Genomic DNA, 20357 nt, shown 5'->3' with positions numbered 1-20357 from the left:
TGTTTGGCAGCTTCTCTTCGCCACCTCCCTCAAGCTCCCCCTTCCACTCCCATAAATACTGCCAGACAATTATTTAAGGGAAAGACTCTGGCATAAGGAGAGCTTGGGCTGTGATCATGTTTGTAGATCTGTGGAATTAAGGAACATCAGGGCACGGAAGGTCTTTTGTAACCTGGCTCTAAAACTTTCACCTTAAAAACAAAGAGGGACTTCCCTGGTGGTCCAGTGGGTAAGACTCTATGCTTCCAATGCAGGCGGCCGGGGTTTGATCCCTGGTCAGGGAACTAGATCCCACATGCCGCGGCTAAAAGCCTGCATGCTGCAACTAAGACCCGGTGGAGCCAAAATAAATAATAAAATAAATAAATATTTTAAAAAAAGAGAAACTGAGGCATGAAGCCAAGTATGGAATGATGAAAACCAGATCTGCTGACTCCCAGAGTGTGTGCTTTTATGCCTTGCTTCCACATTTTCCTTCTTTTTCTGTTTTCATTTTTTAAAAAATATCATATGGGAAAATTGACCTTTTTGGTATACAATTCTATAAATTTTTAACTTGTATAAATGAATTGCACACTACCAGGACACAGAACAGTTCCATCACCCCCCAAATCCCCTTGTGCTATCTTTTTATAGTCATACACTCCCCTCACCCCAACACCTGCCAACCACTGATCTATTCTCTGTCACTATAGTTTTGTCTTTTCAAAATATCATACAAATAGGATTGCACAGTATGTAACCTTCCAAGACTGGCTTCTTTTACTCACTATAATGTCTATGAAATTTATCCAAGTTGTGTGGATCAGTGGTTCGTTCCTTTTTATCGTTGAGTAGCATTTTATTGCGTGGATGTTCCATGGCTTATTTATCCATTCACCTGTTGAAGGACGTTTGCATTGTTTCCATTCCGGGTGATTATGAAGATAGCTGCTTTAAACATCTGTGTACATATTTTTGTGTGAATTGGTGGAAGAATAGACACATAGATCAACGGAGCTGCATAGAGAGCCCAGAGCATACCCACACAGATACTGTCAAATGATTTTTGACAAAAGTGCAAAGCAATTCTAGGAAGAAAGGATAATCTTTTCAACAAATTGTGATTGAACATCCACATGCAAAAACAAACAAAAACAAAAGCCCCCTAACTTCAAAACCCTAAACCTTCCTCCCTCTGCCCTCTCTTTTCCACAGAGGAAGCTCTGTATTGGTGGAGAGACCTATGACATGCTTCTAAGTCCTGGAACCACCAACAGGATCTGTTCTCAGTCAGACCCCGGGTAGGTGGGAGCCTTGAGGTTGGGACAGAACAGGCAATGACGAAGGCACAGGAGTATAGAAGTAAGACAGAGGGATTATAAATACCGTGTCAAGAAGTAAGTATGGATGAGACTTAGAGGTAGAAAGGGATGAGAAAACAAGATCAGAAGGGTTGGCATAGATGGTTCTGTTGACTACCTGGAAGGTTATAACTAATTAGGTCACTTAGGAGTAGGAGGAAAATCTGTTTTTCTTTCTGGTTTTTTTCTCACAGGAAATGTAGCTCTGCATTCCCAGCATTCCACCTTCTTCTCTTGGGCTTTTGGGAATGGTATGGGCCCCCTCTACGGCAAGCCTCGCTATTTCACTTAAGCTCAGTAGTGTGACGCCCAGTACTTACTGCTTTTACAGCCTCCACGAACTCTCGCAATTCCTTCAGTCAACCAGGACAATGGGAGATATAAAAAAACATCAGTTCTTTCCTCAGTACCTTTCTTTACAAGCTGCTGTCTGTGAAATCCCCACAACCACTGGTAGGCACCACATAACCATTGTCATAAGAGCAGGGAACAGCTCTTATCCTTATTGTATCCTCTCCTCGGAAAAGTTGCCAAACTACAATTAAAGATCTAAATGTAGGGATGCCTCCCACCATCGCTGAGGGCCTTGGGGCTCTTATGAAACTTCTCTTTATAATCACTGTTAGAAGCTGAATTGTGTTCTCCCAAAATTTATATGTTCAATCTTTAACTTCTCAGAAATGTAAGATGTAAGTCAGAATGTATTTGAAGCTAAGGCCTTTAAAGAAGTGATTAAGTTAAAATGAGGCCTTAGGTGGGCCCTAATCCGGTCTGACTGGTGTCCTTATAAGAAGAGGAAATTTGAACACAGAGAGACGGCCAGGGGTGCCATCACTGTCCCAGGGGGAAAGACAGGAAGTTGGGAGCTGGCTAGAAAGGGGGCTATTTGAGGATGTCTTTTCTAGAGAACTAAAAATACTTTCCTTGAAGCTTGTAATCATCCAAAGGGGAGATGGAGCTACTTGTATGAGGTACCAGGAATTTCATTAAGCCCGTTTTATATGTATGTTTAAATCCATATTAGGTCATTCAGGTCTTGAAACCACCCTGAGAACTAACACGAATCACTCTTCGTTAAACATTCCAGTTTTCTTGGTTGTTTTTCCCACTCAGCTGAAAGCTACTAGTGATCCGGTCTTTTTCATTTTTCTGTGGCTGGTGATTTGCCGGGTGCCCGACAAAGTAGAGTTTGGTAGATTCTATAAATGAAAGTGAGTAGGTAAAATATCTTCTTAGTAAATGAGGCAACTGATTATCTGCAAAGATAGGTAATTTGCACAAGTAGTAAATGACCGTGCTGAATTTTTTTTTTAATTTATTTATTTATTGGCTGTCTTGGGTCTTCGTTGCGGTGCAGGCATTTCTCACCGCGGTGGCCTCTCCCGCCGCGGAGCACGGGCTCCAGGCACGTGGGCTCAGCAGTTGTGGCTCGTGGGCTCTAGAGCGCAGGCTCAGCAGCCGTGGTGCACGGGCCCAGCTGCTCCGCGACACGTGGGATCCTCCCGGACCAGGGCCCGAACCCGCATCCCCCGCATTGGCAGGCGGACTCCCAACCACTGCACCACCAAGGAAGCCCCTGAAAATATTTTTAAACTTTTCATTTTGAAATAATTTCAGATATACAGAACAGTTTCAAAAATGATACAAAGGATTCCTGTATATCATTTGTCTATATTCTCTAAACATTAACATTTTTCCTATTTGCTTTATTAGTCACATATTTATGTGCAGATACATAAATTTTTTTCTGAATGTGTGAGAGTAAGTTACGGACATGTTGCCCTTTTTCCTAAATACTTCACTATGCATTTCCTAAAAACAAGAACATTCTTTTTACAAGGGTTTAAAGTAAGTATACTTATCAAAATCAGGAAATTTGCATTGAAACTATACAGTTAACTAATCCACAGACTGTATTCAACTTTCATCAACTGCCTCACTCTAGAGCCCGAGAGCCACAACTACTGAGCTCTTGTGCCACAACTACCGAAGCCCGTGTGCCCTAGAGCCCATGCTCTGCAACAAGAGAAGCCACCGCAATGAGAAGCCCATGCACCGCAACGAAGAGCAGTAGGAGCTCGCCCCAACTAGAGAAAGCTCACATGCAGCAACAAAGACCCAACGCAGCCATAAATAAATAAATAAAAGATTAAAAAAAAAATAAAAAGAAACCCACTAGTGTCTGGGACTTCCCCGGTGATGCAGTGGTTAAGAATCTGCCTGCCAATGCAGGGGAACCGTGTTCAAGCCCTGGTCTGGTAAGATCCCACATGCCACAGAGTAACTAAGCCCACAAGCCACAAGTACTGAGTCCACGTGCCACAAGTACTGAGTCCGCGTGCCACAACTACTGAAGCCCGCACACCTAGAAGCCGTGCTCTGCAACAAAAGAAGCCACCACAATGAGAAACCCACCCACTGCTGCGAAGAGTAGCCCCCACTCGCCACAAGAGAAAGCCTGCGCGCAGGAACGAAGACCCAACACAGCCATAAATAAATAAATAAAATAAATAAAAAGAAACCCACTAGTGTCAGGCATTGTACTAGGAACCAAGGATCTAAAGATGCAAATAGCAGCTTTTTTTTTACCTACATGACAATGTTGTGCTATTTCATACTCATCAGGTTGCCAAAAATGCAGGAGCACGATACTCTCATGTTTTGCCAGAGACAGGACATTGAGATGCAAACACTCACATACCATAGTTTCTGGCAATATTATACAATCAATGCTTCAGTTAGTCTATCTGTGTAACAAATTACCCCCAAACTTGGTGGCACAAAACAATAATTTATTATGCTCCCAGTGAGTCAGGAGTTCAGATAGGACACAGTGGGGACAGCTTGTTTCTGTTCCAATGTCTGAGGCTGCAGCTGGAAGACTCAGAGGTTGGGAGCTGGAATCATCTGAAGCCTCATTCACCCACATGTTGAATGGTTGATGTTGGCTGATACCTTAGCTGGGCCTGTTGGCTGGAATATCTATACAAGGCCTCTCCACGTGGCACCATCTTCCTCACAGCATGATGATTGGGTTCAAGTGTGGGTGTCCTACAACAGAGAGGGAAAGCCAGGCAGAAGCTGTATCACCTTTTATGACCTGGCTTTGGAAGTCATACAGTGTGACTTTCATCCCATTCTATTCATTAGAAGGGAGTTTCTAAGACTAACCCATACTCAAGGAAAGGGAACATAGACCCTTCTGATAGAGAAGAGTTAATATCACACTATAAGAAGAGCATGTAGAATGGGCTATGTTGATATGGACATCTCTGAAAAATACAATCTGCTACAATCAGTTTGTGAACAAAGAAGAACAAAGAACATCACTCATTACCCAGTTATACAAGGATTAAGTCGCAACCCACTGCAGTCGACCACTGACAGGGCATCCTGCAGGGAACTAGAATGAAAAACAGGATGAGGTACTCTGTGCTTTGGAAAAACAGGTTCCTAGATAGTTAGACGTGTATCTCAAGAATAATTTCAAAGACCCCTGATTCTTGCACCTTCCCAAACATAAAAAGTTCTAGTCCTCAGTAAGACCATGAATACAACTTAAACTCGCAATTCTTATGCTGAGTGTCTTTCTTTAAGTTGACAAGTTTCTTTGTACAGAGAAGTGTACAAAGATATCATTGCAATGCTGCTTGTTAGGGTGGAAATTTGGGAACATCCCAAATATTCAACAATAGACGACTGGTAAATAAATGATGGTTTATTAATACAAAGGAACAAATAATACACCAGTAAAAATAAAAGAACAACAAAGATACATTTTAACATCGATGAGTCTTAAAAACATTGTTGAGTGAACAGAAAAAGCAAGTTGCAGAATGATTTGTACTATATGATAGTATTTATATAAATTTCTTTTTAAATTGCACGTGGAAACCCTATGTTTTGTTTATGAAGGTATTATACATGAAATATAAGTATAAAAATAGGACTGGAAACACTTTAAATTTATAATTTCATCTGAGAAAAGTTAAGAGGAATGGGAATGGAGAGAGAGAGGAATAAAATGGACGCCAATGTTTTTATGTATATATATATATATTTTTTAGATAGTAAGTAAATGAAAAACAATATTTATTTATTTTGAGTGCTATATACTGGTTTGTATTTATCTATGTTGTTTAATTTTTTTAAAAATATTTATTTATTTATTTATTTGGTTGCACCAGGTCTTAGTTGTAGTAGGCAGACTCCTTAGTTGTGGTTCCAGGGCTCCTTAGTTGCAGCACATGGGCTCCTTAGTTGTGGCATGCAAACTCTTAGTTGCAGCATGCACATGGGATCTAGTTCCCCGACCAGGGATCGAACCCAGGCCGCCTGCATTGGGAGAGCAAAGTCCTAGCCACTGTGCCACCAGGGAAGTCTCTACATTGTTTAATTTTTGAAAAGTAATTCATCACGTTAAAAATGAAATTAGCCCATGAGAGAGGGCAAGGGAAGGACTTTATAAAATCCATCAAGGCACTTCCCTGGCAGTCCAGTGGTTAAGACTGTGTTTCCAATGCAGGGGGTAAGTGTTTGATCAGGGAACTAAGATCCCACATGCTGTGTGGTACGGTCAAAATAAGTAAATAAATAAAATAAAATCCATCAAGAAGTGTGAAGAGTGACTTCCCTCGTGGTGCAGTGGTTAAGAATCCGGCTGCCAACGCAGGGACATGGGTTTGATGCCTGGTCCGGGAAGATCCCACATACAGCAGAGCAACAAAGCCAGTGCGCCACAACTACTGAGCCTGGGCTCTATAGCCTGTGAGCCACAACTACTGAAGCCCACTCACCTAGAGCCCATTCTCCGCAACAAGAGAAGCCACTGAAATGAGAAGCCAGCACACTGCAACGAAGAGTAGCCCCCGATCACTGCAACTAAAAAAAAAAAAAAAAAAGTATGAAGAGCTCCAGAAGAATTCCCTTCCTCATGAGCGTTTGCTTCCCCCTCCCTGTGAGGCTGTTTGGCCTTGCTTTTGCCACCCCATATGTGGGTTTTCCTCTGTAGGCTTGCCTCATACTTGGATATCACGTTTTCTGTTTCTATTAGCCCTGTCTAGATAGTATGGCATCTTAAAAAAAAAGCCAAACAGAAAAACACAAATGGAAAAGAAAGATAAGAACTATAAAAGAGAGAAAAAGGAAAAAAAAAAAAAGAAAAACACCAACCGTTATAAATTAAAAAGGTGACTTAAAGAATATTCACAGTATTGAATCTATCAATGAAACAGTTTTCGATTGTATACTTTTTTACCCCAATGGAACTAGTTAAAGTATCCATCTAAGGCAGTAAGTAAAGCAGTAAGAGGGGCATAATATTTTACTGGCTCCACATCCTCTAGTCAATATAAATTTTTTTAAAAGTACAGTGTCGGGGGCTTCCCTGGTGGCGCAGTGGTTAAGAATCCGCCTGCCAATCCAGGAGACACGGGTTCAAGCCCTGGTCTGGGAAGATCCCACATGCTGCGGAGCAGCTAAGCCCGTACGCAACAACTACTGAGCCTGTGCTCTGGAGCCCGTGTGCCACAGCTACTGAAGCCCATGTGCCTAGAGCCCGTGCTCTGCAACAAGAGAAGCCATCGCAATGAGAAGCCCGTGCACTGCAACGAAGAGTAGCCCCCGCTCACCGCAACTAGAGAAAGCCCGTGCACAGCAACAAAAGACCCAACACAGCCTAAATAAATAAATAAATAATAAAATAAATAAATTAAAAAAAAAAAAAAAGTACAGTGTCGGGCTTCCCTGGTGGCACAGTGGCTGAGAGTCCGCCTGCCGAGGCAGGGGACACGGGTTCGTGCCCCGGTCCGGGAAGATCCCACATGCCGCAGAGTGGCTGGGCCCGTGAGCCATGGCCACTGAGCCTGCGCGTCCGGAGCCTGTGCTCCGCAATGGGAGAGGCCACAGCAGTGAGAAGCCCGCATACAGCAGAAAAAAAAAAAAAAAGTACAGTGTCCTCTGACCTGATACTCAAATTCTATTTCCACACCCTGTGAGTAAGAGGTATGTATTGAATTGTCTACTTAGCTCATTTTCCCTGGGAACTTTGGCATCTCTAAGCCAGAGCTAATCCTCCTGGCACCAGGCTTGGCCCCAGGATGCCATTATAAACATGGACCCTGAAGCTCCTCAGGGCTTCCTGTGTCTTTTGAGTCTCATATCTTTGTAGCGCTCCCATATGTACATATGTAACTAAAATTGTTTTTTTCCTGTTGATCTATCTTTTTATTACAGGGGGTGTCTCAGCCAAAAACCTAGAAGGGTTTATGAAAAATTATTTTTCCTCCCCTACACATAGGACCTAAATTCTTAATCCCAGTCCTTTGATCTCTAGATCAGATACCTGTTCCAAAGCCCCAATGTTTCTGTGATATTTCACTATTCGAGTAGGGCAAGAATGTTTTTAGTGTCCCAGTGCTTTTTTTTTTACCCCCCTTGATCTATGCTTTCTCTTTGTCCATTCCAATAGACAACAGGAGAATTGACTCTAAGGCTACAGTGGATTATTATCCCTACTACTATTTATATTTAAAACATTATCTGATTAATTATAGAGGCAAATAGTTAAGATCTAGGATGCCTCAGTCACCAGTGTTAGAATCTGTGAAAATACCATCAACATCGAGTATCAGTGCCACCTCCAAACAACCATAGACAATGGTTTCAAGGGAAATATGTAAAGCCATGAGCAGAGTTTGAAGGGATGGAGAACTTTCTTGCTCCAAAGTCCCAGAGACACAGGGGTGAGGGAGTGGCAGAGGCCCCAGGTTGCCAAATAACTTCAAAGGTTGCCTAGGGCCAAAATCGTTCTCCCTGGAATGCTGGTAAATGCAGGCCTTAGATAGCTCCAGGCTGGCAATGATGTGAAAGGGATCACGCTTCTAAACACACTTATACACACACTCATTAGAGCGCAGCAGAACATGGTTTTATTTCTGTGAACACAATACAACAAAAGTTGGCCAAAGTTCTAAGGCTGAAAATATGGAGGCCTGGACCCTTCTTTGCCCTCTTCCCTACTATCTTCCTTCAAAACCTAGAGCTCCAAAGCAGAAAAGAATCCTACATATTTTTTGTCCCAACTCTGGTCTATCCTCATCACTCTAATTTTTCCAATACCCTCCTTTTTCCTTCTATGGGAACCAGGAAAATCAACGAAAGAAAAGAAAAATCAGAAGAGATCGTAAGAGAATTTGTGCCAAGCGAGAGGGAAAATGATGGAAACTTTAAACAATCTTGTCTAAGTGTACAGGAACCAAATGATAAGGAGGGTCGCTCTTCTGAGGGGGGTCACAGGCAACAATGAAGAGCTTGTATTGGGTGTCATCTCCGTAGCGGCAGTCAGGATACCTCCCCGCAGTGAGACTGCACTGAGTCAGGTTAGCAGGCTTTGGACTCTGGTGGCAGTTGCGCAGCCCATTCTTACAGACGATGTGGGGCAAATCACAGACAGCAGCCACGTCCTGGAAGGAGTTGTGCAGAAAGGTGTTTTGAGGCTTGCAGTGCTGAGTATAATTATTGACACTGCTCATTGCCTTGTTGCACTGGAGAAGCCTTGGCTGTATATGCTGAATTTCAAACCAGTGAGCCTTGGTGAGATGCTTAGGCAAAGCACAGAGTGGACACACTGACCACCATAGTCCCAGCAGCAATAGGAGGAGAGGAAAGCATCCCAGAAGACCTGGCCCCATCTTTTCTGTGTAAGGAGAGAGAAAACAATGGTAGTAGTAAAAACAATAAGAGCAAAATTATCACTCATAACCATTTAGATTCTTATTCTGCCTTTTAAGATCTCATAGCTCTTTTTTGTTTTTTTTTTTTTTTTTTGCGGTACGCGGGCCTCTCACTGTTGTGGCCTCTCCCGCTGCGGAGCACAGGCTCCGGACGCGCAGGCTCAGCAGCCATGGCTCACGGGCCCAGCCGCTCCGCGGCATGTGGGATCTTCCCGGACCGGGGCACGAACCCGTGTCCCCTACATCGGCAGGCGGACTCTCAACCACTGCGCCACCAGGGAAGCCCTGTTTGTTTGTTTTTAACCATCTTCTTTCTCACTTGAGTCTCATGATTCTAAAGAAACTGAAGCCCAGTGAGGAGGAATTTGAGGTAAGACGATCTTTTCTCTGACCGGTAGATCTCGTTCTTCTCTTTGTCCCGCACTCACGCGTTTGATACTTCCCATATCAGAAACCTTGTCTCTTCCCTCCTGAAATATTTACCCTCCAGCTATTTGACCTGGATCTCCCAGCCATCTTCACTGGCCACTCTCCCCAGCCCTGGGGGCTTCTGCTCTTACCAGGTCTCCGCGCTGGGGCTCCCGCTGAGAACAGCAGCAGTAGTTAGTCCCAGGCTCAGAGGCTTTCGTCTGTTGTTCTTCTCCCAGGTGTGCAAGGCTGCCGGCGTGTGGCAGGGGAAGGGTCCTGAGCCCTAGGAAAGAGAAAACTAGGGCTTGGAAGATGAACTTCTTGTTGACAGTGTGGATAAGACTCTTAGACTTTCAAACTTGCTGTTTAATGAGTGTCAATAACACTGTAAATGCAGGGAGAGTAAGCTTACTTAAAGAAACAGTGAGACTCAAAACACAGTTTTGAGGAACTGATCACTTCCTGATATGAGTTGGTGCTTCCTCCCTGACTTGAAGCTTCAGTTTTTTGAAGTTTTATGGTTTCATTTCCTTAGGAGAAAATATACATGAAAATCTGATATAATAACTGCCGTGTACTTGGTATGTGAGCTTCAACCATAGACTTGAATGAATTATTCCTTTATGTGTATGTTTATTGGGCCAGATACTGGGCTACTCTGATTCGGGAGCTTGTGATCTAATGAAAGAGACAGTCAGGTAAATGGACCAATGCACAATATATTAACAAATATAAATAGCACTTACAGCTGTGATCAAGGAAACTACAGGTAACTGTGTGGATACAGTAGAGAGGAGGTATTTTTGGAGGACACAACACCGGCACTGAGTTTTGAAGATTAATTAGAAATTAGGTGAAGAAGATGGTAAGGGCAGCCCAAAGAGGAAACTGTGTGAAGAGACCCATACATATGAAGGAGAAGGGCACATTTAGGGTATTTGCCTCTTAAATCTGTTCTTGCCTTTCCATTGGTGCTGCAATATCCTTATTCAGAAGCTGATTGTCTCATAGAGGACTCACATAAAAGTTTCCTGCATGGACTCCCTGCCTCTAGTCTCTTTTCCTTCCAATCCATTCTACATATTAATACTTCCAGATTAGTATTTCTTGAGCATAAATATAACAGTGAAACACTCTTGCCCAGTACTTTTAATGGCTCCAATAATCTTTAGGATAAAAATTATTTCTGTTTATAGTAAAGTTGCAAGATACAAGGTTAATATACAAAAATTGCTTCCTTATATACCAGCAATGAACAACTGGAATTTGAAATAAAAAAAAACAAACTAACATTTATATTAGCACCAAATAAAAATGAAATACTTAGGTATAAATCTAATAAAATATGTACAAGATCAATATGAGGAAAACTATAAAACTCTGATGAAATAAATCAAAAGAAGATCTAAATAAATGGAGAGATATTCCATGTTCATGCTGAAGGAAATCAGAATATGTAACCCCCCAAAATGGCTCTTTGACATAAAAATTATTTTGCACTGAAGGCAATTAAGAGTCATGAAGTGCAGAAAAAGCTCCCCCCTCTTTGTCCAAAGCCAGGAAATAAATTCTCTTTTTACTGGAGATAGACCCTCAACCTCCCAGAGAGGGCACCAGAGGAATCTGCAAAAGAATCTTGAAACTAACACTTATCTTTCTAGTTACTTCTTCACCATTTACTAACCATAGACCAAACCCCTTTGTCTTGCCAATTCTTTACGAATATCTTGTTTCTTGGGCTAAAAGGTATAAAAGCTTCCTGCTCTTTTCACTTATTTGGATTTTTCATTCTCTTGTGAATGCTCCCATGTATATGTAAATATTTAATAAAATTTGTATGCTTTTCTCCTATTGATCTGTCTTTGTCAGTTGAATTTTCAGACCCAGCCAGAGACCCTAAGAGTGTTGAGGAAAGCTTTCTTCCCATACAATGACGTTATGCACTTGTCAAAACGTGTACAACATGAAGAACGAATCCTAGTGTAAATTGTGGACTTTATTAATACTGGTTCATCAAATATAACAAAAGTACCACAGTAAAATAAGATGTTAATAATAAGAAAATTGTGAACAGTGTGGTTAGGAGAGGAGGGAGGGAAGAGAGGCATATGGGAACTCTTTGTACTTTCTACTCAATTTTTCTGTAAATCTAAAATTGCTCTGAACAAATAAGTCCATCACTTAAAGAAAAAATTTTAAGATGTCTGTTCACAACATTGTAAAGCAATAATACTCCAATAAAAATTAATAAAAAAGGAGTAAAAAAATAAGTCTGTTTGCCTAGTGCTCATATATCTTATTCTACATCCTATGTATTAGAACAGTCCTCCTTCTCTCTGCAGTTCCACAACTTGATTGTACACCAAACCCACTACAGAGGAAAACAATACCGAGTTACCCATGTCCTTAGGGGTCTCCTAACCCTGGCCTCACACCAGAATTGTCTATGAAAAGTTTTTAAATGCCAAGATCCTAGGCCTACTGAATCAGAATCTTGGGGACGGACATCTTTGCATATCTATATTTGATTAACTCCACAGTGATTCTGTTACCCATTCTTTGTAGAGAACCATTTTTCTTGACTGACATTGATTTTCACCCAATGTCCAAGTTCTTAAGACTGGTCTTATTCATGATTCTGAGATAAAGTCCTCCTGAGTGCTACTTCCTCCTCAAGGGATATACATAACAACATATCTTTGAATTCTTCTACAGGAACTAAGGCTCCCACCCAGGTGGAGGATGGTAACTTCAAGCTGAGCACAAGTTCTGGAGCACCACCCTGTTGCCTCACCACGAACCAATCAGAAGAAAGTCCCACGCCCTGCAGCCCTCACCCCAAATTTTGTCTTTAAAAATTCCTCCCTGAAAACCATCAGAGATTTCAGGTCTTTTGAGCATGAGCCACCCCTTTCTCCTTGCTTGGCCCTGCAATAAACCTTTCTCTGCTCCAAACTTTGATGTTTCAGGTTGTTTGACATCACAGTGTATCAGGCACAACAACTTGGGTTTGACAACACGCTGGGCTAAAGAAAGTGAGTATTTCCTCAACGATCATTTGACATGTGGGGAAATACTGATTGTTTTTCTCACTTGATAAATGCTGAGGAACTATTACCCAAAAACCGAGTTTGTCTCTTGGTGGATGTCAAGCCAAAAGATACAACCAAGCCAAAGAGCAGGAGAAGGAAGGATTTATGATTACTTGCAGCAGGTAAGGAGAACACTGGGAATCTTTCCCAAAACAGTCTCCCTGGAACAGCAAAACTGGGGAAGTTTTAAGCTAAGGGTATATGCATATTCATGAAGGGGCTTGAGCAGAGGAGAATTCAGCATAGAACTGGGGAAAGGTTGACAGAGCCCAAGCTGTAGCTGACTGAAGTCAGGAACGTCAACAGCATCATTCTGTCCTCCACCTGGGTGGGAGCCTTAGTTCCTACAGAACGCAAAGACTTTATCAGATTGTAATGTATGTCCCTTGAGGAGGAACTAAGATTCTGTTTTATTGCTGAACTATTGTTTCTTGACTGCTTTCCTTTGTTCCTGCATTCCCTTACTTCCCTTAAGATCCTGTGGCCAGGCTTAGACCACAAAATGGCTTAGGCTAAAATGGCTTCTCTTATGTCAAGAAAACCCTTCCTGGTTCTCTTTCTCCAGGGACCCCCTACCCTATCTGCTTACAGAACTGCTGTTTAACACTAATCTCTTGTGAGTTTGGTTGGTATAGGTCATCATCTCCCAGGTATTTGCTCATTCCCAAGTACACTGAAAAAATGGCAAAGCTGAGGAGCTATGCTTGGAGCATGATGACCAATCTAGATTCACTGGCTACTCGTTGAGGCCCGAGTTCCAGGAAGGTGTTGTTGGGGAGGAATTTTTTTCCTTTTTTCCCTTCTAGGATATTTGGCTCATCTCATAAATCAATGATATAAGACAAACTGACAGGAGAAAACAAACAAAAGTTTATACATTTATATATACGTGTAATACATGGCAGAGACCCAGGTAAACTGAGTAACTTGCCAAAATGGCTGGGGCCATCACCTTAAATATCACCTTCGGCTAAAGACAAAAGGAGATGTTGGGGAGGGAAATCTATGGGAGATGACCAGGAAAACACAGGAAACAAGGATAATGTCGTTGCGGTCCGCGGGCCTCTCCTGTTGTGCAGCACAGGGTCCGGACGCCCGGGCCCAGCGGCCATGGCTCACGGGCCCAGCTGCTTCGCGGCATATGGGATCTTCTCGGACCGGGGCACGAACCCGCGTCCCCTGCATCGGCAGATGGACTCTCAACCACTGCGCCACCAGGGAAGCCCAAAGATAATGTTGTTTTGCAGACTTATCATTGTCTTGTCCACCACTAAGAGTTTCTAGAGAATGAGTCCCGTCCCCCACCCCCCCACCGCTTCCTGGTACAGCAGGAAGACACCCTTACAAATGGAGATTTCTCTTTTACCTGTAAATGTCTCTTACAAAAGAGTGACTTCTATTTGGTTTTCAGAGCTCCTCTCATATCTGCTGATTCTTAAAAAATAACCAGGCTAAAATAATCCTTATACCAAAGAGACATATTTTAGGGTGGAAAATTCTGCTCCCTTATAGTGTGCAGCTTAAAGTGTCATCTAATTTAAAATGTTTTTACCCTGGTCTTTGTTCTAATTGTTTCAAGGCTTGAGTCATTCAGTGATGCAGGAGGCTGAAGAACACAGGGTCCTTTAATGTTCAGTATCTCTCCTTCGCATACCTGCCCCAGGCAAAATTATACGAAGCGAACATTTCTCTTACTCTGTATCTCTATCTCTCATTTCACAAACAGAATTTCTGTGGACCTTACTTACTTGTGTTTCAACATTTCCTTCTCCAATCTACTTCCTCTTTTCTCCAACAAAATGCAAGTCTTAAGCCCCACTCTTTTTTTTTTTATTTTAATTTTTGGCTGCGTTGGGTTTTCGTTGCTGTGCGCAGGCTTTCTCTAGTTGTGGTGGCGAGCGGAGGCTACCCTTCATTGCGCTGCGCGGGCTTCTCATTGCGGTGGCTTCTCTTGTTGCAGAGCACGGGCTCTAGGCGCGTGGGCTTCAGTAGTTGCAGCTCGCGGGCTCAGTAGTTGTGGCATGCAGGCCCTAGAGGGCACGGGCTTCAGTAGTTGTGGCTCATGGGCTTAGTGGCTCCGCGGCATGTGGGATCTTCCCGGACCAGGAATCGAACCCGTGTGTCCTGCATTGGCAGGCAGATTCTTAACCACTGTGCCCAGGGAAGTCCCTAAGCCCCACTCTTGATGAGAGTTTCATTTTAAAGTCCTCTAGCCCTACCCTATATCTCTGCCAAGTGAAAACGGTTTTTATCAGATAAACTCATTTGTGTTCATATCTTCTACTTAATGTATTATTCATCAGGAAACATACATACTACCGTAACTCATCTAAAATGCAATAGCCTCCTTACAGACATTCTTAAAGAAATCCAGGGAGAGGAGACAATTGATGGGCACTCGTCATGTTTGTTTTGTCAAAGTCAAAATTAAAATACCAAGTCAAAGGATAGAAAGGAAGAAAATCAGTGTTGACTGAGCACCTGCTATGTGCCAGGAACATGCTACATATTTTGTACCTAATCAGCTCTGGCCACACCCATCAATCTGGGTGGGTATGGGAACTCAGCATATCCCCACAATCAATGCCTAGGTCACAACTTTTCCCCAGCTTAGCACATAAACAGTTATACTTTCATCATACACACAAGTCTATTACACATATTAGACACACACATATAATACACTTTAAACCTACATACAGCACAAATCACACTCAAGCATAAGCTATATAACTCACAATTATAACACCCGTGCTAATCACACGACACATAAATAAATTTCACACATTGGAATGATAAAATTTATTTAGGGATGGGAAGATCATTCCATTTGCAAAGTTATAAGGAGAGTCAATATCAGGAAAATTCCTGGGTTAGTCAAAAAGAAAATCCATATGAGCTGAATCTTTTCAAAAATGTAGAAGTAAATCAGGTAAATAAGGACAGAAGGGTATTCCAGGCAGAGAAACAACATAGGCAAAGTTACGATAGTAAGAAACCACGTGAAACATAACTCTCAGTAGTTGGAAAACACTGGCAAATAAATGCAAGGGCTCTTGGTGCAGGGAGGGGCCACCACTTGGGAAGCACTGAACGCTAAAACCTGTGGGTGTGGGTCAACTTTCTAGTTGCTGATATCCTCTAACAACTGCATGTCCTCTATGCCATCAACAAACCCATTCATGCCACAATGGAATTCAATGTAGCTGTAGCTCTTGTAATCTTTGTAGTTGTTTTTGCTATTCTTCCGGTAGCACTTGAGTGTTTTGAAGGGATATGGAGCCCATATATATACATTTCTGTAGTGATCTCTCCAGTTCCTGATGCATATATGCTCAATTTTGTGCCATACGGTATAGACGAAGATGTGATAGTTCTTGTCTTTTGAAACACCTCTTTCCCTCATCAGATCACTGCACTTGTACTTGCTGAATTCCCAGTTTGTGCTAGGGTGGTGCTGTTTCATGAATTCCCTCCAGGAAACGTTCTGGCTGTGTACAAGGAGCCCACATAGAGGGAACAGCAGGGCCAAGAGAGGGCCTAGGACCTTTAGAGAGGATGCCATCTCAGTCACCAGGGCCACCTGTGGGTGTACAGGGAAGAGAGAGGAAACACTGCTGAGCTCTACCTTAAAATTCCTCTCTGCCAACGTAGGCCCTTCAACCAAATTTTATCATTTGGTTCCCAGGCTAGAAGGTGATAACTCTCATTAGATAATAAAGTTTATAAGAACGGAAAATATGTTACAGCCTGAGTGAGATAAGCACAAAGTTGTAAAAAACTGATGAAGTTCATTTTGAGAAGTCCAAGTACCTCCTGTCTGCCATCTCTTCCACCTGAACTGAAGAACCAATCACCCTCTAGCTAGCTGTTTTGCAGTCCAGATCGATTCTTTTTTTTTTTTTTTTGGTTAATATTTATTTATTTATTTTGGCTGCGTGGGGTCTTAGTCGCTGCATGCGGGATCTTTTAGTTGCAGCATGTGGACCTCTTAGTTGCAGCATGCATGTGGGATATAGTTCCCCGACCAGGAGTCAAACCCGAGCCCCCTGCATTGGGAGCTCGGAGTCCTACCCACTGGACCACAAGGGAGTCCCCAGATCAATTCTCAAAAGAGCATGTGTCCTAAAGAAAATGGTATTTTAAGCTCTATGTCTGTGAGGTGGAAAGTGTTGTTGCCTTTTAAGGGGATACAGAAGATGAATAGAGACTTGGGAGATGTTTCTGAAGCAGGAAGGCTTTGGTTCCTTGAAATCTGAGGCTGCAACTACGCTGACTCTGCAAGATGGTGCTTACCAGGATCCTGACTTCTTTAAGACACTTCCCCAAAGCCTGTGTGAAACATGTTATCACTTGTGACTACCCACATCCCTTCTCAGAGGCCATTTCCCTAATTATCATCATTATAAATGATCTTGATTTATTGTTAAGAAGGTCAGCATAAAGGAACTCCAGTTTTGAAATATTGTTCTAATCAATCAAGTACCAAAATTGAAACTGCCCTCACAACAGCTACTCTGGTCAAAATTAGAGCCGAGAGTTGCTTGAAAAAGTCTTCCCTTTAAACTAGCTCTCTGTCGTCATTTACCATGAGGAGTATACCCGGCCCTGTGGAATTTCTAACCTGATTCTCAACTCTCTGAGTGTGATGTCCTCAGATGGGCTTAATAATAACTCCCTCACAAACCTGTAAGAGGCTAGTGAGATACGTGTACTGAGAGCATATCTGAGAATGTCAAGTACTCCATCAAACAGAGCGCAAGGGGTAGGCACGCTCTCATTTGTGGCACCCTACCTCTGGCTCAAAAGGCCTAAATAGGATGAAGAGAAGACCAGGATTCAAGCTGCTTCAATGTACAGTCGGCCCTCTGTATCTATTTGTTCTGCACCCAGGAATTCAACCAACCACACCATGGATTAAAAATAGTCCCCCCTCCAAAAAAAATCCAGAAAGTTCTAAAAAGTAAAACTTGAATTTGCTGTGTGCTGCCAACTATTTACATAGCATTTACATTGTATTTACAGTTATTTACACTGTATTAGGTATTATAAATAACGTAGAGATGATTAAGCATATAGGAGCATGCGCGTATGTTAGATGTAAATACTACGCACACAATTTTATATAAGGGACTTGAGCAAGCTTGGATTTTGGTATCCTGGGCATGGCGGGGTCCTGGACCAATGCCCCCCATGGATACTAAGGGACAATGGTATTATGCTCAGGAAGATTGGAGAAGAAGTGGGGAGGGGTGGAAGAGTGGAGAGAGGCTCCAAGAACTGTATCAGTGAGATTAACGCTGAGTTGAGTCCAGGTCTTTGGTTCTTACAAGTTGAGTCACTGTCTATTCTTTTTTTTTTTTTTTTTTTTTTTTTTGCGGTACGCGGGGCTCTCACTGTTGTGGCCTCTCCCGTTGCGGAGCACAGGCTCCGGATGCGCAGGCTCAGCGGCCATGGCTCACGTGCCCAGCCGCTCCGCGGCATGTGGGATCCTCCCAGACCGGCGCACGAAACCGTGTCCCCTGAGAGTCGGCAGGCGGACTCTCAACCACTGCGCCATCAGGGAAGCCCGGGTCACTGTCTCTTCTTAATTCCACCATCTAGAAGTCCAATCAAGCCCCTTACAGTGTTCCTGGGCCTTTCCCTCTAAGCATCCTCAGCACCAACCCTTCTAAACGTAACTCACCCTATTTAGATCCAACACTCCTGTCACTGGCTGTAGTAGGGATCAGTTTATGGATCTAAAGAGCAGAGAGTCTGTGTCTTTCCCCTTTTCTTAGAGCCAAGAAGTCTGCAGCAGTGAAGGAAGGAAGGAATAGCAGTGGGAAGTACAGTGTTCCAACTGATTGGCAGTGGGGTGGGGGTGAGGGACAGCCTCACTAAGAGAACCAGTTCCTATAGCTTCTCATCTAGAATCCTTGGGTTCACTGTGAGAATAGCCTGGAGCAAAGGTGTCAAACACCAAAGACTGACTTGTGGGCATAAAGGAATTGCAAGGTCTTGGGTAACACCAGAGAGGGGTTATCTAGAGTTATCAGGAGACCACCAGAGATCTGGCTCCTAAACTCATTTCCCAACAAACTTCTAGGGGAAATTCCCTGGATGGCTATGTTCTATGGGAACTTCAGTGAGGAAAACCACATCTGGAGTTGTAAACTGTGGGACTTCCATTGAGAGGTGAAAAGTATCTAGTCAAAGGCACAGTTTGCAGATAAAGTGAGATCCTTGAATGTGTTTCCTATGAACATATTTCTTCAAGGGCTGTTCCTAGCTAAGCCTCCTTAGTTGAATTTCTCACTGGGCCGCCTTGTTATCAGAATGCCATAAAGGGTAGCGGAAAATGCCACCCCAAAATATGCCTCTGAGGGGAGCAACACTTGCCTCCCCAAAATGTGTCACTTCGGCATGTGGATTATTTTGAGCTGAAAACAATCATGGCATACAAGACTCAGGAAGAACCATTGACCTCCCCTCTAACTACCTAAAAGAATTATGAACAAAGAATATCATCTGCCATTTCAGTAAACAAGGGATATTGAAGCCATCAAGCCAGCAACCACTGCAGCCACCCCACAACGGTGCCCCCTGAGGGGAACTCAGGATGGAGATAAACAGGATACTGGCCCTAGATAGTCAAGGTGCATCTCAAAGGAAAGATTTCAATGAGCCCAGACTCTTGCATCTTCTTATACATAGAAAAGTGCTAAATTCATTAAACTTAAGATGCCTGGTTTTTCTTTAATTAACAGTAATCGTTTGATGTTCCAACTACCTGTTGGGTTTTTTTTTTTGAAAAACTCCTATATATCCTGGCTCCTCCCTAACCTCTTCAAAACAGCCCCTCAAGGCTATCTGAGAGGCTGTCTCCCAAGCTTAGGTCCTCAGTAAGTCCACCAAATAAAACATAATTCTCACCTTTTAGGTTGTGCATTTTGTTCAGTCGACAGAATGCAGGTAGGGGACTTGTTCCAGGAAGATAGTTACACCATGGATAATTATAGTATAATATGAACTAGGTGTGTAGACAGGGAGGAACCTAGCAAAGTCTGTTTGTTAAAATTTCTCTCTGTCTCACTGTCTCTACAAGGCTCAACAAATATTTGTTTACCACCATTTGCTCCTTTCAACTTTGGTGAATTGCCTTCCTTCCTGTAATACTATCCCCAACATCCTCTTTTGTCTTTAGCTGAAAATGGTATTTGAGGTATCAGCTTGGGCCACTGGGGGGAGTTTTAGTCAGCTTTCTTGGGTATCTCCCAAGCATACAGGAAATATACATTTTGTTAAGCTTCTGTTTGTTTTTTGTAAAAATAATGAATAGAAATCTCAATTAAATAGAGTCAGGAGACCAGAAGGGGGAGCTCTCATGCTCTATGAGGATAGCAGAGCCAACAGGAAGAAGAAAGATTTCCTCTTCTTTCCTGGCTCAGACATTAAGAGACTGTCACAACTCAGCCAACAAAAAGCCATGCTCTATTTACTATAGCCCTCTCAACTTCCTTTTCCCCTCTATAAAATTCTCCTCTCCATTTTTGCTGGAGACTTGCGTGTGGCTCACCATGGTTGCAGACCTCAAATTGCAATTCTTTGCTGATCCCAAATAAACCTATTTTTTGCTGGAGAAATAACTGGCAGTCTGTTTGTTTTAGGTCAACATTTTCTCTTGTTAATCTATCTCTTATTACAGGGGGATCTCATCCACGTCTCAGAACCTAGAAGGATAGAGGGAAAATTCTTTTTCCTGTCCTATAGTCAGAATGCTTAGTTTATAACCAGAACTT

General features: G+C 42.7%; 2 protein-coding genes across 3 annotated transcripts; both read right to left on the bottom strand.

Annotated features, from left to right (window-relative positions):
- Nucleotides 1–8249: 8249 nt before the first annotated feature.
- Nucleotides 8250–9915, bottom strand: RNASE6 (ribonuclease A family member k6). Of its 2 annotated transcripts, XM_032624555.1 has the most exons (3): nt 9897–9915; nt 9637–9767; nt 8250–9039 (listed from the first exon to the last, which is right to left on the bottom strand). In XM_032624555.1, the coding sequence occupies exon 3, from the start codon at nt 9032–9034 to the stop codon at nt 8570–8572; it is 465 nt and encodes a 154-aa protein (XP_032480446.1). In that variant the 5' UTR covers nt 9035–9039; nt 9637–9767; nt 9897–9915; the 3' UTR covers nt 8250–8569. The 2 variants fall into 2 exon arrangements, with proteins under 2 accessions (XP_032480446.1, XP_032480445.1); XM_032624554.1 differs by lacking the exon at nt 9897–9915 and having other exon boundaries at nt 9637–9890.
- A 5342-nt stretch (nt 9916–15257) lies between these two features.
- On the bottom strand, nt 15258–16445 carry EDDM3B (epididymal protein 3B). The gene has a single exon (XM_032624556.1). It carries the CDS (start codon nt 16139–16141, stop codon nt 15701–15703), a length of 441 nt encoding a protein of 146 aa, XP_032480447.1. The 5' UTR covers nt 16142–16445; the 3' UTR covers nt 15258–15700.
- Between the last annotated feature and the right edge of the window lie 3912 nt (nt 16446–20357).

Source organism: Phocoena sinus, chromosome 2 (assembly GCF_008692025.1).
Source record: "Phocoena sinus isolate mPhoSin1 chromosome 2, mPhoSin1.pri, whole genome shotgun sequence".
NCBI classification, from domain to species: Eukaryota; Metazoa; Chordata; class Mammalia; order Artiodactyla; family Phocoenidae; genus Phocoena; species Phocoena sinus.
The sequence above is the reverse complement of the archived record's forward strand: the minus strand, read 5'-3'. Positions and strand labels throughout refer to the sequence as shown.